The sequence below is a fragment of the Vipera berus genome (assembly GCF_964194415.1).
Source record: "Vipera berus genome assembly, chromosome: 1".
NCBI lineage: Eukaryota > Metazoa > Chordata > Lepidosauria > Squamata > Viperidae > Vipera > Vipera berus.
Window position 1 is genome coordinate 343,820,565 of NC_138202.1, and position 17,984 is coordinate 343,838,548.

General features: G+C 47.7%; 1 protein-coding gene across 2 annotated transcripts; it reads right to left on the reverse strand.

Moving 5' to 3' along the window:
* Positions 1 to 3,840: 3,840 nt before the first annotated feature.
* On the reverse strand, positions 3,841 to 16,992 carry C1QBP (complement C1q binding protein). Of its 2 annotated transcripts, none has more exons than XM_081313496.1 (6): positions 16,700 to 16,992; positions 14,742 to 14,892; positions 13,554 to 13,638; positions 7,579 to 7,674; positions 5,444 to 5,566; positions 3,841 to 4,283 (listed from the first exon to the last, which is right to left on the reverse strand). In XM_081313496.1, exons 1-6 carry the CDS (start codon positions 16,929 to 16,931, stop codon positions 4,134 to 4,136), a joined length of 837 nt encoding a protein of 278 aa, XP_081169622.1. In that variant the 5' UTR covers positions 16,932 to 16,992; the 3' UTR covers positions 3,841 to 4,133. The 2 variants fall into 2 exon arrangements, with proteins under 2 accessions (XP_081169622.1, XP_081169621.1); XM_081313495.1 differs by having other exon boundaries at positions 5,444 to 5,569.
* Positions 16,993 to 17,984: the final 992 nt, after the last annotated feature.

Consider the following 17,984-nt stretch of genomic DNA (forward strand, 5'->3'; position numbering starts at 1 on the left):
ATAGAATTGGAAGGAATCGCTCAAGCTTTTGAGTCCAACCTCCCACTCAATGCAGAAATCTAAAACCTCGAGAAGTATCCAATAAAAGGGAACCCCCATGTCTGTAGGCAATTGCCCTCAATATTAAATTGTTCTTCCTATTAGTTTTCTGTTCCTGTAATATACATAGTCCTCATTTAATGACTGCCACATAAAATGACCATTTGCAGTTAGGAGTGATCAGAATGTAACTTTACAACCTGTCTTTGCATTTATGACCTTCACAGGTCTGTGGAGCAGAGAAAAGCCGAAGATCATGAGAAGACTCACTATATTTCATTTAGTGACCACTTCACTTAATAATTGCTGGTCCCAATTGTGGTCTTTAAACGAGGACAACCTATGTAAATCCACTGTTCTCCTTCTTGCACTATAGAATGATATAGAGGTAACGTGAGCTTCCGTTTGCATGACACTCAAGAAGTTTCCTGTCATTTATAATAGTTGATTAAAACTCTCCTCATGGAATTGAGAAGTTTTAAAGTTTAATTTCTCATCCAACATTAATATAATAATAATACAGTTGGAAGGGACCTTGGAGATGATCCCCTGCTGAGGCAGGTAACCCTATACCATTTCAGACAAATGGCTGTCCAGTCTCTTCTTAAAAGCTTAGTTTCTGGAGGCAGCTTGTTCCACTGGTTAATTGTTCTGTCAGGAAATTTCTTAGTTCTAGGTTGCTTCTCTCCTTGATTAGTTTCCATCCATTACTTCTTGTCCTGCCTTCCGGTGCTTTGGAGAATAGCTTGACTCCTTCTTCTTTGTGGCAGCCTGAGATATTGGAATACTGCTATCATGTCCCCCTTCTTCTCGTCATTAAACTAGACTTACCCAACTCCAGCAACCGTTCCTTTTATGTTTAAGCCTCCAGTCCCCTAATCATCTTTGTTGCTTTTCTCTGTACTCTTTCTAGTCTCAACATCTTTTTTACATCATGGTGACCAAAACTGAATGTAGTATTCCAAGTGTGACCTTACCAAGGCATTGTAAAGTGGTTATTAATACTTCACGTGATCTTGATTGTATCCCTGTTAATGCAGCCTAGCACTGTGTTGGCTTTTTTGGCAGCTGCAGCACACTGCTGGCTCATATTGAAGTGATTGTCCACCAGGATTCTAAGATCCCTCTCATATATAAACCTTAGGCCCGCAATGGTCAACCTACGGCATGTGTGTCAAAGGTGACACGCCGTATTTTGGGTGACATGCCAGCATTCAACAACACCCAACAACTATTGTCAAGAGCATGCACGTGATTTTTGGAAGGTTGTGGAGACCGTACAAGGATGGGATGTGCCCTTGTTTGACTTCAGGACGTTATGCAAGAAGGCTATGCTCTCGTGAAGCTTCGGGAACCTCCAAAAATTGTGCAAAAACAGGGTGTGCTTTTGTGTAGATTTCGGAAGCTATAGAGACAATGGAAAAACGTTCTCTGCTTCAAAAATAGAGGCCTTGTGTGATCCAGAGCAGCCTCAGGTAGGCCACAGAAAGAGGAAGACCAGCTGCAGGTTAGCAGAGTGTGGCAGATCCTGAGGAGCCTTAAGCCCTTGGGGCAATCATGCCATTCCCCAAGGCTCGCACAAGGTGTGCTTTCTGAGTGCCAGCAGTGGTGGTAGGGTTGAAATTGAGGCCCAGGCCTCTATTTCAGGCCCAGTCTCGGGACTAGAGAGACTAGCCTAGATGGGGAAGTGAGGATAGAAAATTGTCTTTGTTTGGAGGAGCTGGGTTGACACACCAGCTGAGTCAAGTTAGCCATCTTCTGGATTTATGACATGCCAAGAGTCACCATCACCGCCTTAGGCAAAGCAAGGGATGACTCTTAAATAAAACTGTCCATCTAGAAATAAACCGAACCTTCTCTGCAGCAACCCAAAATAATGGAGTTCTCTTTTAAGTCACTTGCATATTACAAAATATGCCTTTTTTGTATTGGTTTCTGATACATATTAGGGCAGCACACCCCCTTAGAATACATCCTTAACTAAGTGGGTCTTCTGCAATCCAGTGCTGGAAAAGGCTGCTTGGCCACTGGGCCGCATGAAGGGATGGCCACTCACCCCCCCCCACACACACACACCCATGTTAACGCTGCCCTGAGCATCCTGCCAGTGCTAGCACGACCCCAAGTGTCCCACCGGCACTAGTGCCACCCATAGCGTCCCACCAGCGCCGCCCCGCCCCCAAGCGTCCCACCGGCATTACTGCCACCCAGAGTGTCCCACCGGCACTAGCACTGCCCAGAGCATCCCATTTGCACATGTGTATGCACTCACATGTGGCCATTTGTGTGTGCACATGCGCTTGCACGTGGCCCATTTGCACATGCGCACATAGCGGTGCCTGCTTCCCTTTCCAGGCCGCCAAACCAAAAAGGTTGGAGACCTTTGCTTTAGGGAACTCCAAATGGGTGATATGTGAGCATTCCTCCTATCCTGACCTGAATACAGGTAGTCCTCGACTTACAACAGTTCACATTGACCATTCAAAGTAACAACAGCACTGGAAAAGTGACTTATGACCATTTTTCACACTTATGACCACTGCAGCATCCCCATGGTCACATGATGAAAATCTGGATGCTTGGCAACTGGCTCATATTTATGATAGTTGCAGTGTCCCAAGGTCATGTAATCACCTTTCGCAACCTTCTGACAAGTAAACTCAATGGGGAAGCAGATTCACTTAACAACCATGTTACTAACTTAACAACTGTGGCAAGGAAGGTTGTAAAATGGGGCAAATCTCACTTAACAAATGTCTTGCTTAGAAACAGAAAATTTGGGCTCAATTGTGGTTGTAAGTTGAGGACTACCTGTAGTTTTGTTTCTGCACTTGAAGCATGACACAACCCTGCTATACAGATGTGCATGCCTTGTTAAATCCAATGTACTGCTTAGTGCATTATTACTAAGATTCTCATGGTCATACTTGCAAACCACCATGACTGAAGTAGTAGATACATTGCATAAATGCTTAAATATAAAAAAGGTAAAGGTTCCCCCGCACATGCGTGCTAGTCGTTTCCGACTCTAGGGGCCGGTGCTCATCTCCGTTTCAAAGCCGAAGAGCCAGCATTTGTCCGAGGACGTCTCCGTGGTCACGTGGCCGGCATGACTAGACACCAAAGGCGCACGGAACGCTGTTACCTTCCCACCGTAGTGGTCCCTATTTTTCTACTTGCATTTTTACGTGCTTTCGAACTGCTAGGTTGGCAGAAGCTGGGACGAGTAACAGGCGCTCACTCTGTTATGCGGCACTCGGGATTTGACCCGCCAAACTGCTGACCTTCTGATCGACAAGCTCAGCGTCCTAACCCACTGAATTACCGCGTCCCTTAAATATAAAAACCCCTCCCTAATTTCCTAGGCTACATTAAACCACATGGCTCAGGTACGCAGATCCAGGAAATACTTTAGCATGCTGTGGGAACTAAGCCATCAAATCAAGCTATAAAAGCAAGTATCCGAGGGGTCCTTGGTGCTCTCTGAGCTTGGTTGTTTTCTTGCAGACATTTGCAGAGCAGTGCTCAGCACTGATGATGTTACATAGTTTGGGTAATGAAACGTTTACAAGAAAACAACCAAGCTCAGAGAGTACCAAGGATCTCTTACTTCAACCTTGAGCTACAAATATTCTCCTTTATTGGTGAGCATGTACAGTATCTTTGGGTAAAGCATATTAATGTTGATTTTAACATGGCAACATTCAGTTAATCCAGGTTGAGTTCTGCAGTTGGGTAGGAACTCCATATATCTGAACCACATCAAATTGGAAGAAAGCCAAGCATACACACACTTTACAATAATAGTTCAACATTATTTTTTATTTTCACATTATTTATTTTTCCTTTTTAAACTGTACAAACCTCCACAAACTAGTTGACAGCTGGACGGTCTACAGTTGCAGAATGGCTGCAATGTCCCATTCCCCCTCTGACCCCCAAGTGGATATAATCAACTCCAGAGAAAAGCTTCAATTCTCTCTTCTCTAGTTTCCTGGGGTTTTAAAATTAGAGTCCAGGTTTTGGAGGGCAAAAAGTAATCCACTCTCAAACTCCCTCGAAAGAAAGACTGACCTCCACGCAGCTCATTCAGCCTACTGACATTTGACAAAATGCTTCAGATCTTCAAGGAACCGAATGTACTCTTTATGCTCCAGGGCTGTGCTGAGGTTCACAAGCTCATCTGCAAATGTATTGTCCACCCCTCGGTCGGCCAAGAAATCCATCAGGTGGTCATACAGGGCCTGAGAACATGTAAGAAGAACACAAGAAATGCACACATTGTAGAAGGACAGCCATGTCAGTCAGTCTACGGTGGGGAAAACAGGTGTCTCGTAACACTTTTTCCAACAAATGTACTTCATTACATTTATTAAAATAAAATAAAAACTATCAGCTTTCATGAGCTTCTTTATCAGATGCTCAAGAAAACCTTTGAGTAAAAAAGTTCTCCAGGGCTATGGTACCAGACTATTTAAGACAGGGGTCTTCTAACATGGCCATTTTACAACTTGTGGACTTCAACTCCCAGAATTCCTCAGCCAAGCATGCAAGTCCACAAGTCATAAAAGGGCCAAGTTTGAAGACCCCTGATTTAAGAAATGGAGACATACTTCTGCATATTCTTTTAATAGGTAAGGTGAATACAGGTTTATGCTCAAATAAAGAATTGTCACCAGTTCAGTATCGCAGGATAAGGTTAGTGGCACTTCCAACCCTAGTTGTATTCACTTAATACCAACTAAGCCTTTAAATATAAATAAAATATTGTTGTTTTTTTCAAGTTTATAAAACACTCCACAGGGAGAGAAATCCCTATTTTTTCAATTTGTCCTAAATTGTGGGATCCATGATGGGAGGACCATTTGTCTCAAGTAGGAATGTTCAATGATTGGAGTCACACAAAATAAACTCTAAACCTGGATTCAAAAAAAAATAACCTCTCTTTTGAGTTGAGCTTAACTCCATGTGACATCTTGAATTGTCCCTTCAGGTTTCTTAGCAGCAGCTCAGTAATGAGAACCCCACTACAATGTTCAACCCAGATGCTATACCCAAACCATATTTTGGCTTTAGGCAACAACCTGGCTAACACAACATTGGCTGGTTCCTCACAAGAAACTGACTCATAAACCAGCCAACCTGTTTTAGCCTAGTCTCTTGTGTGGTGTGATTCCAGCACCTCCTTCACTTGCCATGCCTGCGGTACACACTCTTACACTTTTGTCAACCTGGCACCCTCCAGATTTGTTGAAACTGCAACTTCTAGAAATCTCAGACAGCCCACTCATGCTGGCTGAGAGAACTGCAATCTCAGCCTATTTGGAGGCTACAAAATTGAAGAAAGTAATTTCCTATAAACAAACTCATAAAAACTTACACAGTGAATTACAAATTCTCTTACCCAGTCTAGAGAGTCAGTGTTGAGAGTATAGTTGTTGTCCTGCCATTCTGAATCTCCTGTAGGCTGGAAACTGACCTCTTGGATGGAAAAAATATCACTTTCTCCTTCTCCACTGTGGCTAATCTGCTGGGCAGAACAATTCAAATGGGATGGGTAAAAAACCAAGTCATTACCAAGCAATTCATATTATTTACTCTCTATAAACTATAGAACACTTATGATCTATACAATATGAAGACTTTCTTACTTACTTGGTGTATTACTGTAACCACAGCAGAGTGCTTCTGCACAAGTCAAACCACCTGTTCCATTAGGTAAAAGGTAAAGGTTCCCCCGCACATGCGTGCTAGTCATTTCCGACTCTAGGGCCCGGTGCTCATCTCCGTTTCAAAGCCGAAGAGCCAGCGCTCATCCGAGGATGTCTCCGTGGTCATGTGGCCGGCATGACTAGAGGCCAAAGGCACACAGAACGCTGTTACCTTCCCACCGTAGTGGCCCCTATTTTTCTACTTGCATTTTTACGTGCTTTCAAACTGCTAGGTTGGCAGAAACCTGTTCCATTACAAACATCTAATTTGGCATCGTATGATCCAGCCATCTGCCCTCATGATTGGGAGGACTTGCATTACACACATTGTGAGTCTAGGGAAATTCCCTTCCATCCCACAACAGGCCTATTTTGCAGAGTCAAAAGAAGACAGTATCTCTAGCTCAGGGTTGAACTATGGAATCCTTGGTGCTCTCTGAGCTTGATTGTTGGCTTGCAGATGTTTCATTGCCCAACTAGGCAACATCACCAGCGCAACTCCCACACTCAGTAGCACTGATGATGTTAGCTAGTTGGGTAATGAAATGTCTGCAAGCCAACAGCCAAGCTCAGAGAACACTACCAACACTTGTTCAAAAGAAGCTGCTGGTGGTATTAGCAGTGGCTTCCTTCTCAACAAAGTAGCACAATCAAGAGTGAAGATGGGGGGAGCGTCATTGGGGAACAAGAAAAGGAGTCGCACTTGTGGGTTTTTCTAAAGGCATATCTGGATAGATGCTGCTGGAACAGAAATCTGAATTAGATGGGCTTTTAGTCTGATCATAGGGACGCGGTGGCTCAGTGGGTTAGGATGCTGAGCTTGTCGATCAGGTCGGCAGTTTGGCGGGTCGAATCCCGAGTGCCGCGTAGCAGAGTGAGCGCCTGTTACTCGTCCCAGCTTCTGCCAACCTAGCAGTTCGAAAGCACGTAAAAATGCAAGTAGAAAAATAGGGACCACTACGGTGGGAAGGTAACAGCGTTCCGTGCGCCTTTGGCATCTAGTCATGCCGGCCACATGACCACGGAGACGTCCTCGGACAAGCGCTGGCTCTTCGGCTTTGAAACGGAGATGAGCACCGGCCCCTAGAGTCGGAAACGACTAGCACACATGTGCGGGGGAACCTTTACTTTTACCTTAGTCTGATCAAGCATCCTCTCTTCAAATTTTTAAGAACTAAAAAATAATAATTAATATAAAGTATAATGCAAGAAAAAAAAACATTTTCCAGCAGAGTGAATCCAGACTGCCCATAAATAACACACCATATTGCACAAGATCTGTGACGCAGTGATTAGAATGCAGTAGTTCAGACAAATTTTGCCAACAGCCTGGATTTTGATCCCGACTCAGGACTCAAGTTTCCATCCTTCCAGGATTGGTAAAATGAAGACCCAGATTGTTGGGGGCAATATGCTGACATTTGTAAACCACTCAGAGAGTGCTCTAATGCACTATAGAACAGTATATAAGCTTAAGTGCTATTACTATTGCTATGATGCAGTTTTTCTCAATCCAGGTTTAATTCACCATGCACAGTGGAGCTTGTGGGAGTTTCAAAAAACACCTGCAAGGGCATTTAGCTCTCAGATATCCCGTTTACCTAAATAGAAAGCTAAACATATATGTTCGGTGCACCATTTCTGACCTTGCAAAACTGATTATATTGCATTCCCTAAATCCTTCTTCTGGTTGGAATGTCAGCAACGATGGAGAAAGCTTAGTTAAAACATCTACTTCATTACAATCTCCTGTTTTATGTTGATTTCCAACCCTGGACAAGAGGACTTCATTTAGGGAAGACAAGAGAGAGAAAATGACCACACTCACTTCATCCTCAGGGTAATGGCAATCTAGCACAAGAGTTTGCTTGGTATCATCTTTGGTTACTTCTACAACAAAGTTTGGGGTGGATGTCAGCTCAGGCTGTAGAAGGAAGACAACAACATAAACCTCAGAACCAACGACACCAACCACATCGTATTTGATTGCAGCAATTCGGATGAAATGGATGAAACTGTTTCCCATCCTGTTCTCATCATAGGAAGCTGCACAGACCTGATTCCCCCGAAATGCTTCCAAGTCTTCTAAAATTAAGGTACCGTATATACTTGAATATAAGCCGACTCGAATATAAGCCGAGACCCCTAATTTTACCCCCCAAAAATGGTAAAAGTTGGTGACTCGAGTATAAGCCGAGGCTGGGAAATGCAGCAGCTCACCTTATGCTCCTCTCCAGAGATCTTCCCTCAGCAGCGGCCGGCAAAGTAGCTCGCACGCGAAACAAGCCCGGCAGAGGAGCCGGAGCGGCGAGCAGAGGCGCCCGGCCCAGATCCTGCAAGGCCCGGCCGAGACGCGCCCCCAGCAGCGGAGCTGCTCCGGCTCCTCTGCCGGGCTTGTTTTGCATGTGAGCTACTTTGCCTGATGCTGAGAAGACCCGCTTGGGCACTCGGGTTGGTGTCAGTCTCCGCAGGCCCTTCTCGTTTCCAGGAACGTCAAGCGCGCTTGGCTCCCCACCCCCACGGCAGGGCAGGGCAGGGCAGAGACTTGCTCGCCCTTCTGACGGCCCTGAAGAGAAACGAAGGGCTTGCAAACTCCCCGCGAGAAGCTGGGCGAAGCGCGCGGCTGGGCGAGTGTGTGCCTGCGCGCGTATTTACGAAAGAAACGCTCCGAGAGTTCTTCTTTCTCCGCCCCCTTGGGGGGAACTCTAGCGACTGCTGTAGCCGCGCTTCTCTTCTCGGCTCCGAAAATAGGGATTTCTACTCTCTCTCTCTCTCTCTCTCTCCCCTCCCCACCCCGCATTCTCCTGCCTCTTCGATTGCGACAATAAAAGGGCGAAGGGTGCGCTGGTTTCTTCCTCCTTCCTCCCCCCCTCCCCTCCCCTCCCCGATTGTCAGGTGAGGCAGCTGGAGGTCTGGCCGGGAGATTGTAGCCGTTTTGAAACGCCGCGTCTTGAAACGCCCGATCAGCTGATTTTCGGGTGGAAGAGCCGCGGCTTGAATCTGTTTGCATCTGCCTGAATTAGACCGAAACGGCCTGAATTTGACCAGAGTTGCTTTGTAATGGCTGGAGGAACTGCAGAGGAGGTCTTGCCGGGAGATTGTGGCCGTTTTGAAACGCCGCGGCTTGAAACGCCCGATCAGCTGATTTTCGGGGCGGAAAGAGCCACGGCTTGAATCTGCTTGTATTTGTTTGAACTTAACCAGAAACGGCTCGTAATGGCTGGAGGAACTGCGGAGGGAGTGAATGCTCCAGCCTGGAATATTTGGAAAGGCTGGGGGAACCGGATGAACTGCAGCTTAAGCGACTGTTGCCGGAGGAGCCATGGCTTGAAACGCCCCAGTTTTGGGGCAGCGTTTGCTTGTTCCCTCCCTCCCTCCCCTTTCCCTCCTCTCTAAATCCTTCCTTCCTTCCTTCCTTCCTTCCTCCCTCCCTCCCTCCCTCCCTCCCCTTTCCCTCCTCTCTAAATCCTTCCTTCCTTCCTTCCTTCCTTCCTTCCTTCCTTCCTTCCTTCCTTCCTTCCTTCCTTCCTTCCTTCCCCAGCCCTAATCCGGAAAGTGGAAGGAAAGAAGAGTAAAGGCTGGGCGGAGGAGGAGGGGAAGTGCAACCCTGCACTATTCAGCTCAGTGAAGTCACGCTTGAAACGCCCGATCAGCTGATTTTCGGGGCGGAAAGAGCCACGGCTTGAATCTGCTTGTATTTGTTTGAACTTAACCAGAAACGGCTCGTAATGGCTGGAGGAACTGCGGAGGGAGTGAATGCTCCAGCCTGGAATATTTGGAAAGGCTGGGGGAACCGGATGAACTGCAGCTTAAGCGACTGTTCCCGGAGGAGCCATGGCTTGAAACGCCCCAGTTTTGGGGCAGCGTTTGCTTGTTCCCTCCCTCCCTCCCTCCCTCCATCCCTCCCCTTTCCCTCCTCTCTAAATCCTTCCTTCCTTCCTTCCTTCCTTCCTTCCTTCCTTCCTTCCTCCCTCCCTCCCTCCCCTTTCCCTCCTCTCTAAATCCTTCCTTCCTTCCTTCCTTCCTTCCTCCCTCCCTCCCCTTTCCCTCCTCTCTAAATCCTTCCTTCCTTCCTTCCTTCCTTCCTTCCTTCCTTCCTTCCCCAGCCCTAATCCGGAAAGTGGAAGGAAAGAAGAGTAAAGGCTGGGCGGAGGAGGAGGGGAAGTGCAACCCTGCACTATTCAGCTCAGTGAAGTCACGCTTGAAACGGCTTGAAACGCCCGATCAGCTGATTTTCGGGGCGGAAAGAGCCACGGCTTGAATCTGCTTGTATTTGTTTGAACTTAACCAGAAACGGCTCGTAATGGCTGGAGGAACTGCGGAGGGAGTGAATGCTCCAGCCTGGAATATTTGGAAAGGCTGGGGGAACCGGATGAACTGCAGCTTAAGCAACTGTTCCCGGAGGAGCCATGGCTTGAAACGCCCCAGTTTTGGGGCAGCGTTTGCTTGTTCCCTCCCTCCCTCCCTCCCTCCCCTTTCCCTCCTCTCTAAATCCTTCCTTCCTTCCTTCCTTCCTTCCTCCCTCCCTCCCTCCCCTTTCCCTCCTCTCTAAATCCTTCCTTCCTTCCTTCCTTCCTTCCTTCCTTCCTTCCTTCCTTCCTTCCTTCCTTCCTTCCTTCCTTCCTTCCTTCCCCAGCCCTAATCCGGAAAGTGGAAGGAAAGAAGAGTAAAGGCTGGGCGGAGGAGGAGGGGAAGTGCAACCCTGCACTATTCAGCTCAGTGAAGTCACGCTTGAAACGGCTTGAAACGCCCGATCAGCTGATTTTCGGGGCGGAAAGCGTGCGGTGTTGTTGTGTTTTTTTTCCTCCCCCCGAAAGTGAACGGCAGCTTTCCGTACTAGTGTATTGGCATGTCAAGACACCAGCACAAAGACCAAGGTACAAGCAGCCCTCCTTCAGTCATTATTGAAACATTTGATCAGCCCAACTTCTTCTTCTTATTATTATTATTAAATCTGTTTTTTAACCAAGCGTGACTTCACTGAGCTGAATAGTGCAGGGTTGCACTTCCCCTCCTCCTCCGCCCAGCCTTTACTCTTCTTTCCTTCCACTTTCCGGATTAGGGCTGGGGAAGGAAGGAAGGAAGGAAGGAAGGAAGGAAGGAAGGAAGGAAGGAAGGAAGGAAGGAAGGAAGGAAGGATTTAGAGAGGAGGGAAAGGGGAGGGAGGGAGGAAGGAAGGAAGGAAGGAAGGATTTAGAGAGGAGGGAAAGGGGAGGGAGGGAGGGAGGAAGGAAGGAAGGAAGGAAGGAAGGATTTAGAGAGGAAGGAAAGGGGAGGGAGGGAGGGAGGGAGGGAGGGAGGGAGGGAACAAGCAAACGCTGCCCCAAAACTGGGGCGCCCCAAAACTGGGGCGTTTCAAGCCATGGCTCCTCCGGGAACAGTCGCTTAAGCTGCAGTTCATCCGGTTCCCCCAGCCTTTCCAAATATTCCAGGCTGGAGCATTCACTCCCTCCGCAGTTCCTCCAGCCATTACGAGCCGTTTCTGGTTAAGTTCAAACAAATACAAGCAGATTCAAGCCGTGGCTCTTTCCGCCCCGAAAATCAGCTGATCGGGCGTTTCAAGCCGTTTCAAGCGTGACTTCACTGAGCTGAATAGTGCAGGGTTGCACTTCCCCTCCTCCTCCGCCCAGCCTTTACTCTTCTTTCCTTCCACTTTCCGGATTAGGGCTGGGGAAGGAAGGAAGGAAGGAAGGAAGGAAGGAAGGAAGGAAGGAAGGAAGGAAGGATTTAGAGAGGAGGGAAAGGGGAGGGAGGGAGGGAGGGAGGAAGGAAGGAAGGAAGGAAGGAAGGAAGGAAGGATTTAGAGAGGAGGGAAAGGGGAGGGAGGGAGGGAACAAGCAAACGCTGCCCCAAAACTGGGGCGTTTCAAGCCATGGCTCCTCCGGCAACAGTCGCTTAAGCTGCAGTTCATCCGGTTCCCCCAGCCTTTCCAAATATTCCAGGCTGGAGCATTCACTCCCTCCGCAGTTCCTCCAGCCATTACGAGCCGTTTCTGGTTAAGTTCAAACAAATACAAGCAGATTCAAGCCGTGGCTCTTTCCGCCCCGAAAATCAGCTGATCGGGCGTTTCAAGCCGCGGCGTTTCAAAACGGCCACAATCTCCCGGCAAGACCTCCTCTGCAGTTCCTCCAGCCATTACAAAGCAACTCTGGTCAAATTCAGGCCGTTTCGGTCTAATTCAGGCAGATGCAAACAGATTCAAGCCGCGGCTCTTCCACCCGAAAATCAGCTGATCGGGCGTTTCAAGACGCGGCGTTTCAAAACGGCTACAATCTCCCGGCCAGACCTCCAGCTGCCTCACCTGACAATCGGGGAGGGGAGGGGAGGGGGGGAGGAAGGAGGAAGAAACCAGCGCACCCTTCGCCCTTTTATTGTCGCAATCGAAGAGGCAGGAGAATGCGGGGTGGGGAGGGGAGAGAGAGAGAGAGAGAGAGAGTAGAAATCCCTATTTTCGGAGCCGAGAAGAGAAGCGCGGCTACAGCAGTCGCTAGAGTTCCCCCCAAGGGGGCGGAGAAAGAAGAACTCTCGGAGCGTTTCTTTCGTAAATACGCGCGCAGGCACACACTCGCCCAGCCGCGCGCTTCGCCCAGCTTCTCGCGGGGAGTTTGCAAGCCCTTCGTTTCTCTTCAGGGCCGTCAGAAGGGCGAGCAAGTCTCTGCCCTGCCCTGCCCTGCCGTGGGGGTGGGGAGCCAAGCGCGCTTGACGTTCCTGGAAACGAGAAGGGCCTGCGGAGACTGACACCAACCCGAGTGCCCAAGCGGGTCTTCTCAGCATCAGGCAAAGTAGCTCACATGCAAAACAAGCCCGGCAGAGGAGCCGGAGCAGCTCCGCTGCTGGGGGCGCGTCTCGGCCGGGCCTTGCAGGATCTGGGCCGGGCGCCTCTGCTCGCCGCTCCGGCTCCTCTGCCGGGCTTGTTTCGCATGTGATTCTGGGCCAGGTGCTGCTGAGGGCGAGCAGAGGCGCCCGGGCGACCCCAGCAGCGTCAGGCAAAGTAGCTCGGCCGCGCGCAAGTCCTCGGTAAGTTCTTTTTTTTTTGTTGACTGGAGTATAAGCCGAAGTGGATTTTTTCAGCCCAAAAAGTGGGCTGAAAAATTCGGCTTATACTCAAGTATATACGGTACTCTGTGCAGAATTATGCTTTGTGTAAAGCACTGCAGTAAAAGCAGAGCCTTTTGCCTACCATTTCCAGATGCCTATTGTATCCAAAATACTGTATGTCATCTGCATCAATGCCATTTGTGCAATAAGAAATAACACAAAAAGCTTCATTGTGACTATGCAAATAATGCTGAAATAAATAGATGTAACATACAAGTAATTATTGTCACAAAGATAATGGAGCATCTGTTGTACTGGGCATGTCCAGACATGAGGTTGATCTATTTTCATTCTTTATACTGTAGAAACGAAATCAAGCTATGTTTCTGTAAGGTCTTTATTGATTATTCAAAGTCTGAACTACAGATAGTCCTCAACTGATGACCACAATTGAGCCCCAAATTTCTGTTAAAACATTTGTTAAGTGAGTTTTGCCCTGTTTTATGACTTTTCTTGCCACATTTGTTAAGTATGCATGTGTGTGTGTGTGTGTGTGTGTGTGTATTTCATTCCTTTTCAAGGAGCCTAATGTAGCTCCTGTTAGCGTTGCAATGAAGAGGACTTGGGGGAAAGTTCATCAACTTCATTGAGCTATGAAGGTCACCTGCTTTTAACTAGGATCTTTCACAAGGACATAAATGCTTCACTGATTGTCTACACTGCTGAGTCCTACCCTGCCCCCAAACAAAGGAACTTTTTTTTTACCTCTGCCTCATCATCCTTCTGTCCTTCTGGGGGTTCATCAGTGCTTGGTGGAATGCTGTTATTTACATTGAAGGAGACGGTGATCCTAGGGAACAACATACCAACAATGAACAAACCAAGATTAATGCAGGAGAGCAGCCTTGACTGTAACACATGGCCTCCAAGGCTTCCAATTTCTCAAAAACTGTAACGCACACTGACCCAGCAACAAGTTCAAATGAATTGCCTCAGTCTGAAGCCCTATTAATCAATCCTTAAAATTTAGTCACCATATTGCCAGAGTTGTCACATAGTAATCAAATCTACTGAACTATGGTGCTGGAGAAGACTCCTGCGAGTCTCCTCCTCCTGCAAGTCCCTTGGACTGCAAGGTGATCAAACCGGTCAGTCCTAGAGGAGATCAACCCTGACTGCTCTTTAGAAGGCCAGATCCTGAAGTTGAAACTCAAATACTTTGGCCACCTAATGAGAAGGAAGGACTCACTGGAGAAGAGCCTAATGCTGGGAAAGATTGAGGGCAAGAGAAGAAGGGGACGACAGAGAATGAGGTGGCTGGATGGAGTCACTGAAGCAATAGGCGTGAGCCTAAACGGACACCAGAAGATGGTAGAGGACAGGAAGGCCTGGAAGAACGTTGTCCATGGGGTTGTGATGGGTTGGACACAATTGCGCAGCTAACAACAACAATCAAATCTACTGATCTGCAGCAGTCTGATTCTGATCTATCAACCTTGTTATGTCTGTACATTATGCATGTAACTATTACTCTATTAACAAATGTGGTATAAGGGTGAGAATGCTACTAGAGTGGGGCAGACCCAGTTTCTAATCCATATTCAGGCCCAGATCATCAATGGGTGAATTCGGTCCAGTTAAGAACCTCGGCCCAATACAACTTCTGCAAATGTCTGGCTTCCTCCAGACTTGTGATTCTTCTATGTTAAATGTAATCTCTCCAGACCAGACATGTCAAACTCGTGACGTCATGTGACATCGTGCAACGTATCGGTACGGTTTTGCCATTGCTGGCAATGGGGCGGGGGCCACTTGCATGTGACGCGTCTGGCCCGCAAGCCAGCACTTTGACACCCCTGCTCCAGAATATTTAAGCAATGGACTTTCCCCTTCTGCACCCACTGAAATCCGGAAAGCAGGTTCGGTAACTGGCCAACCTTCTTGCCCACTTACATTTCCCCAGCCACTTTCCGTGTAAGCTTGGCCTCAGTGCCATGGATGTCCAGCTCCCACCCTCCAGACATCTTCGGCAGGGATGTGTGTTTCTGGATCTTCTTCTCCTCTTTGATTTCATCATTTAGAAACTCAGTAAAAGCCTTGTCACCTACAGATTGAAAAGAACAGCAGCTAGTTCATTTTATGCATCCAAACTGTACTCAATATAGCGAGTGCTACTTCCAGTGTGTGAGTCCCACAATGACATTACTAATTACTAAAGCATTGTAACACTTAATCACAGCAGATCCCCACACCAGTTAACTTTGGTCCATGCAGAAAAAAGTTAAGTAGTTTTCAATCTGATCCTAATTCCTGGTGTAGATTAAACTGACAGCAAAAAATGCTGAAAGGTGTCCAAGAAGCCCATCAACAATGTTGCCAAGAAATGAAGCTTTTATTTTTTACCATAGGTTTGGGCCCAAAGGAGCTTACCATCAGTAACAGACAACAGCTCTACCTTCAGCAAACCTATGGATAAAAATCTCACGTAATCTTCAATTCTAGGCTTAAGTACCCAAAAGCTTTGGGTTCACAAAAATTATTACATAATTTATTACATGGGACAAGATTCCCACAGATGCTATGAAAACAGGAATCTCAAATCATTAGCTATCCAATCCCTTTATAATCAGATTCTTATTTTTTTGAGCAACTGTACCACAGTTATTCAGACCGAGATGCATCCAATTGTATTTTTTATACTGGAAACTATACAGGTTTGCACAAGGGGATTACAGAACTCCAAATGTTACTTTCAATCCTATTCCAAATAGTTTCTAGTCTGGAATTCATTGTCTTCATGGCTGACCAATATTAGATGAAGCTTTTCAGCCACCGTACTTCTCACAAGTTTTAGATCAACCTTCCCCAACCAGTGTCCTCCAGAAATGTGCAGACTACAGGTCCCAGAATTCCTCGGGGAAGGAAGGACCTTTGCAATAGTACTAGATCTAGAAAATCTGAAAAGGGCCAGTAATGACTGGAAGAAAGTAAGATTTTGCTTGCATGGATGATCTTCGGTTTGTGCTCTTCTTTTCCCCCTCCCTCCAACCTGCAGCCCATTTCCCCTTAAAACAACCCACGTGAGCTGTTTAATGAGCCGTCTGTACAAGCCGAATCAAGATAGGATTTTACTGCACGCACATGGCGCCAGTTAATACCCGTGCACACCTTGATGCGGAAAACATGTCTTGCGGGGTTGCAATTTGCGCCTCGCTATTTTACTCAATTTCTACGTGTGTCTTCTCCAACTCGTCCCTAACGGCCTTTCTAGGCAAAAAAACAAAACAAAAACGCATGGGCCCCTCACCACCACTCCCGCGTACCTTTTCGAGATTCAAACTAAATTGTCCTAGTAGTAAAGCATCGACGTAGGAATGAGCCACCTGGTCTGATGGGTTTGGGGTTTTAACATTGTTTTTAACTAACTTACTACATTGGGCACAATCACTTAACTTTAAATCTTGTATCCTGTATTCTTATTTTTACTGCCCTGTACACCGCCCTGAGTCCTTCGGGAGAAGGGCGGTATATAAATCAATCAATCAATCAATCAATCAATCAAATAAATAAATAAATAAATAAATAAATAATAAATACATACATACATACATACATACATAAATAAATTTAACGAGGCTAACCTTGGAGCACAAGCATCTAAAGCTCCTCGGGTCTTTCACCCGTGATCCCAATTCTTTTAATCCTCGCCTCTTATTCTCCAGCACCCCTCGAGCCCTAGCATACCTCCGATCCTGCTGGGAGCAGGTTAGGAGCGGAAAGCAACCCCCGACGGAATCCAATGACTCCCTCCAGATCGGCCGCGCCTAACCCAGGAGCCGGGCTGCTTCCGCGGGAGTAAAGGGAATGCTCGCCCGGCTCCCGACTCCCCCGCGACTCATCCTTTCTCTCACCTTCGGTATGAAGGCCGCCGCAATGGCACGACACGGAGGGTGAGCCTCGCAGAAGGCCGGGAAGGCCTTTTCCGGAGCCGCGGAGCACCCAGAGCGAGCGGGTCAATGGCCGAGCGGCCGCAGCGGCAATAACGGCGGCCGCGGGGCGGGGCGCGCTTGTCTGCAAAGGCAACAGCGGCAGAGAGGAGCGCGCGGCGGCGACGGCGGATCGCAAAGCCCGGGCGACCAGCATGGTGAAGGCCGGAGAAAGACGGAGCAAGGCAGAACTCACGTGGAGGGAAGCCCGGAAGGGAGGGGGGAAAAAAGGAAAGGAAACCAAGGTCGTCGCCCCAGACTCCGCCTCCTCGATCGTCCCTCCCCCTTTGAAAGAAAGCGCCGAAAGCGCTTTTGGCGCATGGGCTGTTTCAAGCGGTGCGCCCTGCGCAGCTGGTTGTTTTGAGGATGACTTTGGCTGGAAAAAGGGGACGCGGTGGCTCAGTGGGTTAGGACGCTGAGCTTGTCCATCAGAAGGTCGGCAGTTTGGCGGGTCAATCCCGAGTGCCGCGTAACAGAGTGAGCGCCTGTTACTCGTCCCAGCTTCTGCCAACCTAGCAGTTCGAAAGCACGTAAAAATGCAAGTAGAAAAATAGGGTCTTCCACTACGGTGGGAAGGTAACTTTTGGCGTCTAGTCATGCCGGCCACATGACCACAGAGACGTCCTCGGACAAGCGCTGGCTCTTCGGCTTTGAAACAGAGATGAGCGCCGGTCCCTAGAGTTGGAAACGACTAGCACGCATGTGCGGGGGAACCTTTACCTTTACTTTTGGCTGGAAATACTGGGGTGGAGTTCTGCATTTCCAGCCCTCGGGAAGCCCAGTTTACAAAGGCGGGAGGGTAACGTCGCCCTTGTCTTTGGCTGAGTGTCTTCAGCGGTAGATTATCCCTGTTTCCTGAGGCACTATCCTTTGATCAATACCGTGGCACATCTATGTTCACAAACCTGCCATGAATAGAATCAGGGCTTTTTTTCTCACAGAACGCTCAGAACGGAGTTCCGGCACCTTTTTTGGATGGAACCTTGTAGGGTAGGCAAGGCGGGTTGTATGACATGTGTGAGTTCCGGCACCTTTTTCTTTTACAAAAAAAGCACTGAATAGAATAATAGGATGGGGAAGAGTAAGAATAGAATAGAATAGAATAGAATAGAATAGAATAGAATAGAATAGAATAGAATAGAATAATTTTTATTGGCTAAGTATGATTGGACACACAAGGAATTTGTCTCCGGTGCATAAGCTCTCAGTG

Coding starts and splice junctions, on each gene's coding strand:
- C1QBP (XM_081313495.1), bottom strand. CDS start 16,931: ATGCTGGTCGCCCGGGCTTTGCGATCCGCCGTCGCCGCCGCGCGCTCC. Junction 14,893..16,699: donor CGGCGGCCTTCATACCGAAG/GTGAGAGAAAGG, acceptor TTCAATCTGTAG/GTGACAAGGCTTTTACTGAG. Junction 4,284..5,443: donor ACACTGACTCTCTAGACTGG/GTAAGAGAATTT, acceptor ACATGTTCTCAG/GCCCTGTATGACCACCTGAT.